The sequence below is a fragment of the Rhinopithecus roxellana genome, chromosome 15 (assembly GCF_007565055.1).
Source record: "Rhinopithecus roxellana isolate Shanxi Qingling chromosome 15, ASM756505v1, whole genome shotgun sequence".
In the NCBI taxonomy this organism is placed as follows: domain Eukaryota; kingdom Metazoa; phylum Chordata; class Mammalia; order Primates; family Cercopithecidae; genus Rhinopithecus; species Rhinopithecus roxellana.
In genome coordinates, this window is record NC_044563.1 from 3,675,632 (window position 1) to 3,689,597 (window position 13,966).

General features: G+C 56.2%; 1 protein-coding gene across 2 annotated transcripts in view; it reads left to right on the forward strand.

Annotated features, from left to right (window-relative positions):
- The window catches only part of SHANK2 (SH3 and multiple ankyrin repeat domains 2), a 679,458-nt gene that overhangs the window by 470,650 nt on the left and 194,842 nt on the right, over nucleotides 1-13,966 (forward strand). For both annotated transcript variants that reach the window (XM_030918720.1, XM_030918719.1), the window contains 2 exons: nucleotides 11,503-11,585; nucleotides 13,192-13,316. In XM_030918720.1, coding sequence (XP_030774580.1) covers nucleotides 11,503-11,585; nucleotides 13,192-13,316 — 208 coding nt within the window. The remainder of the gene's footprint in view (nucleotides 1-11,502; nucleotides 11,586-13,191; nucleotides 13,317-13,966) is intronic.

Genomic DNA, 13,966 nt, shown 5'->3' on the forward strand with positions numbered 1-13,966 from the left:
AAAACCCCTTTGTCAGGGAACTTCAGGACAGGAGGACACCCAGCCTGCATCAAAGACCACAGAGGAGGTTCCAGCTCAGGCTTCCTTCTCTGTGTCAGGAGCACTGATGAAGCTTCTGCCCAGATATTCTGGTCTTTCATTTTGCAGACAGGAAAACCCAGGCTCAGGGTGGTTGAGGGTCCTGTCCAGGGTCCTGCTGCCAGTTCTTGCCAGAGCCAGGACTAGAAAGTGGGCCTTCTCCACCTAGAACAGCGCTTTTCCTTCCTTCCAAAAATAACACCGGTGGCTGGCGCTGTCTAAGGCTGCAGAGGTGGTGGGCAGAACCGTCCTGCCTTCGGGGGCACGCACGTGCTACTGGGGGAGTCAGACAGCAAATGAGTGAACAAGCAAATCACAGTTTCAAACATAGTAACTGGCTGGAAGAAAGCAAAGCAGAGAGAAAGGCTGGAGAGCTGGGGACACAGGTCAACCACCACCAGGTGGCAAGGCCTCTCTCTGGAGGTGACCCGGGGGACCTGCAGGGACAACAGCCCGGCTCAGGGAGACCTGGAGCAGCGTCCTGGGAATTGCACAGGCAGCGCAAAGGCACTGTGCTGGAGATGAGTGTGACCTGCTGGAGGAAGAGAGGATGGCAGCATGGCTGGAAGGGGAGGAGTCAGGAGGAGAAGGGGCATGAATCAGATCACAAAAGGTCTTAGCCATGGTGGAGAATTTGGATTTTATCCTCGATTATGATGGGGAGGCTGGGTGCAATGGCTCATGCCTGTAATCCCAGCACTCTGGGAGGCCGAGGCGGGTGGATCACCTGAGGTCAGGAGTTTGAGACCATCTTGGCCAACATAGTAAAACCCTGTCTCTACTAAAAAATACAAAAATTAGCCAGGTGTGGTGGTGGGCGCCTGCAATCCCAGCTACTCAGGAGGCTGAGGCAGGAGAATCGCTTGAACCCGGGAGACAGAGGGTGCAGTGAGCCGAGATCATGTCACTGCACTCCAGCCTGGGTGACAGAACAAGACTCCGTCTGGAAAAAAAAATAATTATGATGGGGATCTGTTGGGGTATTTTAAGTGGGGGAGATACCGTGCGATTTAAGGTTTTTACATAAAGAGTGAATTCCGAGACTCCTCAGTGGGCTCAGAATAGAGGAACTCATGGTACTTTCAGACAGGTTGGCTGTTGGGGAAGGAAATAGCTCACTTTGGGACAGTTCCTGAGGTTCAGCCCAGCACTTGGGTGTTCTGCCTGGCACCGCAGAGTCCCTGCCAGATTTGGAAGCAAAGGGAGGCATCCTGGCATCCCTCGCTCGGGGGCCCCCTGCCCTCATCCCATCTGCCCACAGCTCTGTGTGCAGGGACCCGCCCACCTGTGAGACGCACACTGTGAGGACTTTCTCCTTGTTTGCTAACACACAGGGGTGTCTTGCTGTCCATAAGGAAGGATACCCGAGGGCAGGCCTCTGCGGATCTCAGTAGAAGCGTGTTTTACCTGGGGACAGGTGAAAATATCTGTTTATGCATAAGGTCTCCAGAATGAAGCAAGTTCTGCAGTGCTAAGGTGCATTCTCATGTGCTAATAGCCTTCCAGCCCCTGCCACGTGCTGAATCCTATGCCAGAGGCATTTTAAACAAGGAACTTCCCGCCCCACTGTGGTGTCTCGAGGCTGAGGTTGATGTCCGTAGTCGGCAGGTGAGGATATTGGAGCTCAACGAGGTTGAGGAATTTGGCCAGGGGTGCAGCGCTGTTTTGGGGAAGCTGGGGTTCCACTGGGGTGCTCAACTTCCAAGGGAGGCATTCTCCCTCCTAGACTACGTTTCTGTTTGTCTCAGCAGGGAGCGCCGATCACATCCTGTCATGATCATGAGCGCAGTTAAGCCGTATCTGTCTCCTCCACCAGCCATTCCTGGCAGGTAACATGCCGGGTGGTGCTTAGGAAATGCTTGTGGGTGATTTATTACAAAGTAATGAGACAATTTAATTTGAATCAAGTTCTTTGTACATTATTGTTTCTATTAGGAAAAAACTTGCATTGCTTATCATGTTAGCAATGAGGAGGAAAATGGTCGTAATAAGCGCCAGGCAGGGCATTTTCGTAATTGCCGATTTGAGATATGGCTTCCGCCAGCGCACGTCTCTGGGCGCGGGTGTGCGGGCTGCATGGGGACAGAACCACTGCCCTCCCGACGCCACGTGAAGCGACATAGCCCCCTACCCGTGGGCGAGAGTGGCTCCTGGGAGCCAGGAGGAGTCCCCTCCGTGTGTGAATTGTCCAAAGTCATCACCTCCTGCCCTGGAGACAGCAATGGCCTCCCCAAGAGCAGGCTGGCCGGGGCTGTCACTCAGGCACCAGGATGGCACTGGGCGTTGGGTATCATTTCCCCTGTGAATTCTGCAGGAAGGGCAAGAGAGTGGCATCACACACTGCAACTCTCCGACCAGGAAGCAGGATGCTGGCAGCAGCTGTGTGTGTGGTCATGGGCTGAGAGGCTCCCGCCTCCCACTTGGGAGTGACAGATGACGGGGAAACCTCCTGTTCTCCCGCAGCCGGCCCACCCGTAGAACAGCCCTCTGTGTTGCCCTCTGTGCTGCCCTGCAGCCAGCTCTGCCACGGTAAGCTGGGCTGGCTGCCCACACCCGGTGGCCAAAGAGCCCGAGCTGGCATCTCCGCTGAGCTGGGACACCTGTTGGGTCCCCACCTCAACACCCCCCACGGAACTGCTGACAGCTCTCTGCTTAGCCTCATCCTTCCTGATTGGCAAAGCCCGGAAATTTCTAGGACATCCACTGCCATCACCGTTCCCTGGAGGATCCTCTTTCTAATATAGTGCTCCAGTTCCTGCCTTCACCAGGCCCTGCCACGGAAATGCGATTACACCAGGAGTGATTTAGCCAAGCCGCTCTCAGGCCCTTCCCTGCCTTGGAGAAGGCAGATCTCCTGGCTCCTGCTGCTCTGGGAAGGACTTTCAGGAGCAATAAACAATGCCCCTGACCTTGGAAGTCCCACCCTGTGCAGAGGCAGGGGTTGGAACTCTGTCGTCCATGATTCCCCATGGACCACTCACAGCCGCTTTAAGAGAACACCCAGTCTCTCTGCGGGGAGTCCTTCCTGGCTCTCCCAGGTCCCGCCACCCACCTCCATGGACCTTGCTCCACCCCCCTGCATTCCAGTGGCCCCTGCCTGGGTCTGATCAGACATCACATCCACAGCCCGCATGCGCTGTACCTTTCCGCCGTGAAAAACATTCGGAAAGGATTTCGATCATGCTGCCTTTGAACTTGCTTGGCCATGAGTGATACACCGTGCTCGTTCCCCAGCAGCTGCTGTGATTCCCCAGCCGTCATCGGCACACCCGAGGATTCTTGCGAGGTGGGAACACCTGCCTTACGAGTGCTTCTACACGCAATGAAGTGATGCATTTGTGGATACCAGCTTCAACGGGTCGTGACATTGATCCCATATTAAATTTCAGAGACACGGAATTCAACAGAGATTAACCACGCTGTTGGTGGCTCTTTGGATTTGGGAGCCGGTGAATTTTATTTTTCAGGTTGCAGACATCTGGGGGTCCCCGCAACCCTTGGAGACAGCTGGAGTCTGGACCTGTAGGGCCTGGTTGTGGAAACAGCCCCTCTGCCTCCTGCCCGGTGGCTCTGGAGGCCCCTTCCCCACACCCGGGGTGGGTTGGCTGCTCCGGCTCGGCCCTCCCACCCAGTGCTTGGATATGCAGCCCTCTCCTCTGCTGGCCTCGGACCTTGGACCTCACACATGCACACGTTCCGACATTGGTACCTCATCCAATGTCCAGCCCCTGCCAAAGGGACCACCGTGGCTTCAGCCCCACCCTGACCTTGGAAGCCCCACCCTGCGCAGTGGCAGGGGTGGGAACTCTGTCGTCCACTGTTCCCCACGGACCACTCACAGCCGCTTTAAGAGAACAGCCAGGGCCTCTAGGCAGGAGCACAGCAGCGTTCATGCTGATGGCCAGGGAGCCTCCTCAGCCAGCAGCAGCCAACTCGTGCTTGTGAATTGTTTAGATGGAAGCATGGTCATTGGATGGAAGTTCCTGGCGTAGGTGCGAGTTGACCCTGAGTCATTCCAGGAGGATTCGGGCCTCACCAGAAAAAAAAAAAAAAAAAAAAAAAAAAAAAAAAAACGCCAGGAGAAGCCATAGGGCAACAGCTTTTCTACGGTTTCAGCCTTCTTGGGTGAAACTGGGTAAAGCGTGAGTGACCGCAGCCCTGCTGACACCTGCACTTGTGTGTCACTGCCAAGCTGTGTCCCTAGACTGCCCTGGGTGAGTAGGCAGCCGACGTCTGCAGCCCCGTGAAGTCAGCTGCTCCTGCCCTCCCGCCTCATCACGGCCCTTCAGACATGAGGGCCGTCTGCCTACCTTCCAGCCCCACTCTGTCTGGAATGTTCTTTTCTCTCCTGTCCCCTCCCCAGTCCCCCAACCCATTCTCCTATGTATACTTCAGTCCTCCTCCTCCAGGAAGTCTTCCAGGTGCCTCTATGGTTCTCACAGAACCACATCCTGCACTGTTGAAGGCAGACGTGTCTGTGACCGCAGATTGATGTTTATCGTCCTCACTTGTCCAGCCTTTGCTGTAATGATCACCACAGACAAGGGGGCTCGAAACAAGAGAAGTCATTCTGTCACAGCCCTGGAGGCCAGAGGTCCAAAACCAAGATGACAGCAGCGCTGCGCTCCTTCCAGGGGCTCCAGGGGAGGGTCTTCCTCCTCTGCCTCTGCTGTTGGCCTGCAGTCCTCGGTGCTCCTCGACCAGGCCACATCGCTCCAGCCTCCGCATCACTCTAGCCTCTGCCTCCACCTTCCCGTGACCACCTCTGTGCTGCCTCTGGGTGTCGACCTTCCTCTGCTTTTCTCGCATAAGAACACAGTTGTTGGTTTAGGACCCTCCCTCAATCCAGGAAGATCTCAACTCAAGACGCTTAACTAACTACACCTGCAAAGACCTAATTTCCAAATGTGGTCACTTTTCACAGACGCTGGGGGTTAGGAATTGAACACATCTTTTTGGGTATGTTAAAACCCAGTCTTTTGGGGTGGGTTCAACTGACCACACCAGACAACTCTGTAAGGGCCAGACTGGGCCTGGTTTGTTCCTTCCTAAATGCCCAGCACCCAGGAGTTCATCCCTTGACCCTCAGTGGGTATTCAGGACGTAACAGCTGGATCGATTCACCGATTTACACGGCAGCTTGACACTGGCCCCGGTTACTTCTGAACTTGGGGCTGAGACTGAAACCCAGTCCCAGCTGATCAAGGAAGAACTAAAGCTGTCACCAGACGGGGCCACCAACCCAGCTGGGATCCCGAGAGCTATGAGTAAAGCCATCTGGTCTACCTCAATAACACTGGTGTTCAGAGTTAAAAATGTCCACGTCTATCCGCCCCATGTGTGAGGAGGCACACAGAGCCACCCAGAGCCCCTCAGGCCCATACGTCTGGGCCAGCTCAGGCCTGGCTTCCTGTGCCGCCGAGTTGACGTTGCCTCCAGGATCAGGTGCTGCTGCCAAGGGAGCTTGTTAAAGTGACTGACAGATCCTAAATGCCAACTGTCATTGCTGGCACCTGCTGCCCGCTGGACCAGGGAAAGTGCAGCCTTCCCTGTGGGTCTGTCATGGCACCCGCTGGGAGAAAGGGAACCCAGGCCACTGCTAAAAGCCACAGGGTGTGTGGCCACCTGTGGTCTTGCAAGGCAGCCACCAGGAGCATCTTCAGGCCTGCCAGCGGGGAGAGACCTCTGGGGCCTGCTGCATGGCCGTCCCTGGGTCCCCACAACCCTCCTGTCTTGCTTCAAGGTGCTAAGTGTTCCAAGTATATTCCATAAGCTCTCTTGCAGCATACAGTGGGACCATGGGCAAGCACACACAGGCAAACCTTTGATGCTCTCTTCTCCATGTGGCTCCCAGGAGGGCATCAACATGGAGGTAATTGTGTCTCTGGGAAGCCAATATGGCTCCCACAGGAATAGCTCTGGCATCCTCCATGCCAGCATGACCAGGGCCGCCTAGACCCCATCTTTGTGTGAACTAGGAAAAGGTGCTTGCCCCTTCCTTAAGACGTTTTTCTTCCCTCTGTGCTGAAATTATCATTGGTACGTGTGCTGGGTGGCCATGATGGCAATGGTTTCCTCCATAGTTGTACAGTGCACAACCTGCACAGCTGTGCTTGGCGGGGCTGGTTGTCCACCCCTTCGCCTTTCACAGCTCCTGCTGCAGGCAGATGTTGGCAAAAGAGGGTACATTTGGGGAGTGTCAAAGTGCCCTTCTACCTAGCTCAGAAAACTTTTGGAGAGTGCACCGCTGAATTACATTTTTTGTTCAGTCAATAAGCACAGGTCGATGTGTTGCATGGAGAGACTCAGAGGATCGGGGCAAGGCATTTGCTTACAAGGAACCCACAGTGCCTACTTCAGGCACGTGGTCAGTGAGCGGATTAGGGGGTGAGACAGGCTTGGAGAAAGCTGTTCCAGTGGCAGCGTGGGGAACGTGCAGGTGCCTCAGCCGTTCCCCATGAAACTGGATTGCAGTGCATCTCAGCTGCATGTGGAGAGTGGGTCTGCTGGCACAGGGGCAGGGCAGGCTGGCAGGGGCCAAGGTCAGGGCAGACTCTGGTTCACAGGGGCTTCAGCACAGTTCTGGGGCAGCACACAGAACTCAATGCCACAACTTCTAGACCCAGCCGCAGCTGTCATCCTGGGACAGGTTTTAGATTCATGAACCAGCAGGAGCTTGAGGGTGTGTTGTCTCCAGAAAGGCCCCTTCCTCAGGCCTGCGTGTGAGATCGCCCTGTCTGATTGCATGGGGATGGGGGTACTGCCAAGTTCCACCTTTCAGACACAGCGACTGCAGCTCGTTTCAAGGAATGACTCTTCTAGAGTGTCCCCTTGCTTTTCATGAATTCCTCAAAACACTGAAAGTTTCTAACGGCCTGGGGCTGCCTTTTCTCTTTCCTCTCTGACTTCCTGGGCCAAGCCAGGTGCATGCAGTAGGTCCTCTGCAGCACTGAGTTTGCCCTCTGGTTTTAACCAGGAATCCAGGGATTGTTCTGGTGCCTTTTTACTCGAAACCCTGCAGTCATCCTTTGCCCACCTCCCACCCAACATCTGTTTCTCCCTGCTCTGCTCCTGACTTGAGTTCATACCCATTTTGCATCCCCTCTGGGCACACATGGGGCACCTGGCCTGTGCGGGGTGCTGTGGGCATTTGGAGTGGTCTGCAGGATGAGGTCACTGTCCCCACTGACCCTGTAGAAAATGTCCCCTCTCCACGAAGAGACAAGCTCAGAGGGGACATTTTCTTCAGGGTCACCGAGCTCAACACGATGGATGGGGATACTAAGAAGAGCAGCTTCCCCTGGTTACAGAGAGCCCCCTGCTCATGGGGCATTCACTGGGTACTGCCTCACTGGCTCCTCCTAAACCTTACAAGCCAGATGTTTCTCCCCCACTTTGCAGGTCAGGAAATTGAGGCTGTAAGTAGTCAAGGTGGTCAATGTCTGGGTTAAAATTGAAACCCATGTCTGTCTGTGAGTGAAAGTGAGATTGGGTCATAGTGGATGGGAAGTGGGGGCTGTTTAGATCCTGAAACAATGTAAGAAAGAGAAGTTAGAAACAGTCCTTCTTAATGTCAGAGACTAAGCAGTTTGGTGTTTTACTGAGTCAACAGGACAGGGCCATGACAGTCTTGGGGCAAGATCTTTTCTCAGTTACAAGTGTGGGCTAGAAAATTATCAGAGCAAGCAGGGTGTGGTGGCTCACATCTATAATCCCAGCACTTTGGGAGGCCGAGGAGGGAGCATCCCTTGAGATTAGGAGTTTGAGACCATCCTGGGCAACACAGTGAGACCCTGTCTCTACAAAAAAATTAAAAATTAGCCAGGCATGAGGGTGTGTGCCTATAGTCCCAGCTACTTGGGAGGCTAAGGTAGGAGGATCGCTTACAGCCTGGAGTTCAAACTTACAGTGAGCTGTGGTGGCACCACTGCACTCCAGCCTGAGTGGCAGAGCAAAACCCCGTCTCTAACTTTAAAAAAGGAAGTTCTCGGGTGCATCAGGAATTACTGAAAAGGTTTTAGCCTTGGATGTTGAGATCGGAGGGGTCCCTGCAGGAGGAAGGGAGTCTGGGAGAGGAGAGGGTGGCGTGTGCAGACCGGGATCCCACCCGTAACTGTTGGAGTTATGAACACGTGCTGCCTGCTGGGGCTGGTTCTGAGGCATGGATGGGCGACTCACGGCCTCCCACTCAGGACCCATCAGGCTCATCTTGCTGCTGTTCTCATTTTGCAGAGCAGGCTCTGGGGCCTGGCAGGTCAGTGACCTCAGGGTCAAAGCAAAGCTGGGATTTGAACCACGCTGTGTGTGATGCCAAAGCGGGTGCCTCCACCTGCCGCACTGGAATGCCCCTGCCCTTCTTTAGTCTGTGGGAAACAGCTAGCAAGTGTCTGGGCAGCCCCCTGGCCCTAAGAAGTTCCCCGTCACAGAGTATGCTGGCAGGAAGTGGTCTGGATCATCTTGGAGATGCAAGGTTTGGGTGGTGTTGGGTACTTTGGGAGGGAGCTGCCCAGCAGTGCAAGTGAGCGCCTGGAGCGCATGACAGGTTCCCCTTGGAGCTGGGTGGAGATGGACTTGATGGGCCCGTGTGTCCCCAGGGAAGAGTGCAGGGCACTGAGATCCAGACCCCAGGGTTCGGCATCATCCTTCCAGGATTTCAGGGAGGCTGTCACCCTCGGCAGCTCCTCTTGCAGAGAGCAGGTGCACAGGAGGGTTAAGCAGAGGCTCTTGGCTTTGACAGCTGGGGCCTTAGAGAACCTTCCATGAAGGAGACACACAGGCTGGTCACACAGCTTGCGCCTGCTCGGCCGTGAGTGAGCCATGGGGCCGGGCCAGACTGACTCCCCTTTCAGAAGTTCAGAGGGGAAACAGGTGGTGACTAGAAGGTGTTTCCCATGAGAGGCACAAGTCTGTGTTCTGGTTGTGGGGGGCCGTGGAGACAGGTCGAGGGGCCTGGTAGGGGGTCTGCTCATCAGTGCCTCATGGGCCCCTAAATCCATGGCAAGAGAGCCCCAGTTCTCCCCCCATCAGCCTCCTCAGCACTGCGGGGTCCTGGCCAACTACCAGGCCTGCTGGAGGTAAATGACAGCTGTTACAGGGACAGCTCCCTGAGGCCTCCTATTACACCACACCAGCAATGGCATGGCCTCATGTGACCCCATGGTGATCCCAAGAGGCCTGTCGGTTTGTTCTCACCCTTTCTTGCTGTGTAGGGAAACTGAGGTTTAGAGAGCCCCATCGTTTCCTAAAGGCCACAACAACCGCGTGACCTCACCCCCAGACTCCCGGGGTCCTGGACCTCTGACCATGTGTCAGCCCTTGTCTGGTGGCCCTGAGCAGGGCGAGTGGGCTTCCGGGGCTGAGCCAAGAGGGGCTCACGGTTGTGACTGAGTTCCCCAGAGTGGAGCTCCCTGCACTTAGCAGGCTGTCTTTGGGGAGGGGACAGGGGAAGGAAGGTCCAGGGCCAGAACCCCCGTCCCAGCTGCTGAGACGGGAGTGACCAGTCACCTGGATTGTCCTGGTCTTCGGCTGTGAAGGTATCACCCATGCCCAGGCTATTCCTGGAAGACAGGGTCACCCCAGCATGCCTCCATGCATGACCCTCTGATGCCGTCAGGGGTGGGTGTGTGGAGTGGTGAGAAGAGCACGTGTTCCCCGGCTGGGTCGTCTGACCTCTCTCAGCCTCACCAGCCTCATCTGTAAAATGGGAGGATTGAGGAGCCGCTGCCCATCCCTTGTCCAGGATGCCGAGCCCTGTTATCCACGTTTGCCCCATCCCTCCTCCTTCCCGGGGCCCCCCAATCTGGGGTGGCTGTGCTGTCACCAGCTGGCTGCACCTGAGGCCCTGTGCTTCCTGTAAACTGTGAACCTGGTGCTGGTGCCAGGCAGAGCTGACCCGTACTCCTTTGGGACCAAGAGTCCGTCGGCACGTGGCTCTGTTTGAGATTTGTGTCCCCAGGACTCCCCCTGTGCGACAGGGGGCCTGCTGGGTTCTTCAGGGCCCATCTGCACCTTTTTCCAGCTGGGCCCCCAGCCTGGTGTCCTTTTTCCTCCCCCCTGAGGCTCACACACAGCCCCGTAAGACCCTGCAGAGGCCTCCCTCCACGCTGCCTCCCTCCCTTCCCCGCTCCCCTCCGCAGAGGCCTTCCCAGCTCCCCACTAACTTCGGGGCAGCAGCAGCATCCTAGCGGGGTGCCGGCAGGCCTTCATCTCACTCCCCTTCTGCCCCCGCAGGCCACCCAGAAGGTGGGGGTGGAGGACAGTTCAGCCGCAGCCTGGAGGCTCACTGAGCCGTTCCCGTCCCACACACTCTGGGTGCCTCAGGGGCTGGATGGTCATGGGGAGAGTGCCAGCAGGAAAAGCGAGAGGACGCTGTGGCAGCTAGCGCAAAGTTGGAGCTTTTTTGGTTTCTTTCCTTAAAAAAAAAAAAGAGTGCCATGGCAAGAGGCAAGCAGTGTGGCTTTAGCTTGTCATCTCAAAGGGGCAGCCCATACCCCCTCCAGTTCCCCAGCAATGAGTTCATCATCCCCACAGGGGGCCAGTGTCCTCCGGGGCTTTGAGACCGAAATGTCCTGAGTCCTCTGCCAGGGAGCCCCTCACCCACCGGCCTCACCCACCGGCCACGGGGCAGGGGTGATGCTGGAGGGGGGGATGCAGAGAGAGCCCCCGCCCCTCCCCTCCCCTCCCAGCCCAGCCTGCGGATGCTCTGCGCGGGATGACGCCCAGGCAGCCGCCGGGCGGGCGCACTGTGGGCTCGTCAGATGATTGTGGGGGCTCCTGCCTGCCGCACACCGCCGGCGCCGGGACGGGAGAGGGAGGGGGCGCTGGATGCGACGCGCAGGTCCCTGCGTCTCTGGTGCCTGCTGCCGGCTCGGCTCGTGCGGGGAGCAGATAGGATTTGATTTTTTTTTTAACCCCCTTCAAGGAAAAGCAAAACAAAACTGCTGCCTCATTTCTCCCCTGGCTGATTTTCCCGGGCTTCCCTGGAAGATGCGTGTGGCCGGGACAAGCCGGAGGAGCTCATTCCCGACGCCGCCGCTGCTGCTGAGGCCGCCGCTGCCGCCGCCGTTCGGGCCACTTACTTTCTTTGCCCTGGGCGGCGTCCTGGCCAGCCCCCCCTGAGCCTCCAGCTCAGCCATCCCTCCGGCAGCCGCCCCACCATGTATGACTCCTTCCTCCGGCTGGCTCCGGCTCTGCCTGCCCCCACCCTGCAAGTCTCATTGTGCCACGCTCGCCTATCCCGGTAGCCACCCCCCTCTTCCTTCGCTCCTCCTGCACCCTCGCTGCCTCCTTTCCTCCATGCTGCCTGGATCTGGCGAGCTGGGGTGATTAATTGGCTATGATGATGAACGTCCCCGGCGGAGGAGCGGCCGCGGTGATGATGACGGGCTACAATAATGGTCGCTGTCCCCGGAATTCTCTCTACAGTGACTGCATTATTGAGGAGAAGACGGTGGTCCTGCAGAAAAAAGACAATGAGGGCTTTGGATTCGTGCTTCGAGGGGCCAAAGGTAAGAGCAGCCGCTCCGAGCCTGAGTGTGTTCCCATGTTTGTGTGTGTGTGTGTGTTTGTACGCCTGCATGAAAAACGTTCCTGGCTCAGGAATAAGCATTCAATAAGCATTTTTCCTGGGGGCACTTGGTTGCTAGACAACCATGTTCTTTCACATTGCGCCTTACTCAGAAAACGTCAGGGCTTCCTTGAGGGATGTTTTTAATTTTCTGTAGACAACGTTGTTCTGAACGGGTTCTCTCTCCCCCTTGCCCCGTCCTACCTTTCGTTTTTAAATGATGGGGTGGTTAAAATTTTGTGTTCTGTTTGAGCCAGACTGTGGCTGCCCTCAGAGCTCCGGCTCTCAAATCCCCAGGATTGCCCAGGCCTGAGTTTCAGGCACCTAGAAACTGCCCCATTCTGGGAGTGGGCTTTGGCTTCAAGGACAGCGGGCGTTTGTGTGCTTGCCTCTAAGGTGACTTTGCAATGAAAATGTGACAAGATGGTCCCCTCTGCCATGGACTGAGCCGGCAGCACACACGTTACGTGGCCCATCGTGGGAGGCTCAGGGATGCCGTCCATGGCGGTACACCCGCCAGCCACCCTGCACGCACAGCTTCCCCTCCAAAAGAAAACAAAATGGCATCGCCTCCCCGTGAGAGGGGACATCCACCCACCGCGTGTGTGGTTCAGCCATGTGGAAGTTTCATCTCAGAGCTTACGCGCTGTGCCAGGGGTCCTGCACCTGTGCTGTGGGAGGCCTCCTCCCCGGCTGGCGTGCCCACCTGCCTCAGACTCAGGCAGCTCCATAGCAAGCTGTCCAGAGAGAGAAAGAGCAGTTGCAGCTGTCTCTGTGAGAGCGTCCACGCCTGTCTGTGTGATATGCTCTCCCCTCCCCCTGCTGGAATCTTCATCTCCACACCCACCCACCCCCGGCCACTCATGCCTCCCTAGGAAAGTCCGTCTCCTGCCCTGGAGTTGCACCTGGCAGCTGTGTGGGCCCCAGAAGCTGAGCCTCACTGTGCTGGGCAGTGGTGGCTCAGCACCCCCCACACACACACACACCAGTGCCCAGGGACACTGGTCACACAGAGTGGTCACAGAGGCCTGGGGTCCCTGTAGACGGGACTCATGAGCAGATTCCAAATCTGTAGCCACCCACTGGGTCAGCGTGATGTTCTGTCCACATTCCGAGTTGAATTCCCTTGGTTGCGAGTCTACGTAGATGTAAATTTGGCAAGTGGTTTAGTGTGGTGTTTCTGTAGCTCTGTGTGGCAAGGGAGGAACTTTTCCATTTTTAGAACCGAAAATGTTTAGTCACTGATGCTTTTAAAGAAAATGACAGGCGTGTAGACATGTACCACAGAGCACATTATCCTGTGGTTTCGCAGAGAGGCCAAGAGATATGATGGCGGCACCAAGGTGCAGTTGACTTCATTGCTTGAGTTGCATCGGCCCATGAGTATAAGTCTCAAGCCGTTCCTGGGGGAGAGTTGGCCTGGACCAACCACCTGCGATGGGAGATGTGTGGGCCCACTTCCTCCCGGGGTCCCTTGGGGAGATCAGGCGATGTGAATTTGGAAAACATCTCCCAGGCTTGTAACCAGGTGCTGCTTGTCTTCCCAGCTGACACACCCATTGAAGAATTCACACCAACACCGGCGTTCCCAGCCCTGCAGTACCTGGAGTCCGTGGATGAAGGTGGGGTGGCGTGGCAAGCCGGACTAAGGACCGGGGACTTCTTGATTGAGGTAGGGACACAGGTGTCTGTATCTTTCTGCTTGGGGAGAGCGCTGACTCTCGGGGAGGAGGTCGTAGTCCTGGCAGCACAGCCACGAGGCCCAGTCTGGGGGTGCTTGTGGAGTCTGCCATGAACTTTTGTTGTTTGGTCAATTTCTCACACCGTGGGTGCCCCTGCCTGCGGACCTGGTGTTGGGCTTGTCTTGGAGGCCTTGGCCGTAACCCGTTGGAGGAGGAAAAGTCTGTGGAATTTGGCCATTGGTCTTGAAGTAGAAGATAGAGAGTGGAGGCATGTGGTCACCATGATGTTGGGGACATGTGCAGATCTGTGGGTGGCTTAGGTATGACTCCATAAATAGGTACCAAGAGGAGTCATCATCCGTTCTTGTGTCCTACGGGTGAGTCGACAAGCACTTTTGTGTGGCAGTTGCTGGTATGAGGTCTGTAACATTGGTGGCTAAGAGCTCGTAGATTTGCAGGTTGTGGTAACCACCCTGTCAGTTGGACGATAGCCTTCTAAGACCAAGGAGCCCGGGCAAGAGGGATGGCTGGCGTTGATGGTGCAAAAAGGAAACTTAGGAATTCAGATGCTTTGAAAATGAGCGTTTGCTGGTACTGAAAAGGAAAGAGCATTTTCTTCATTTAGAGAATAGAGGTGTGA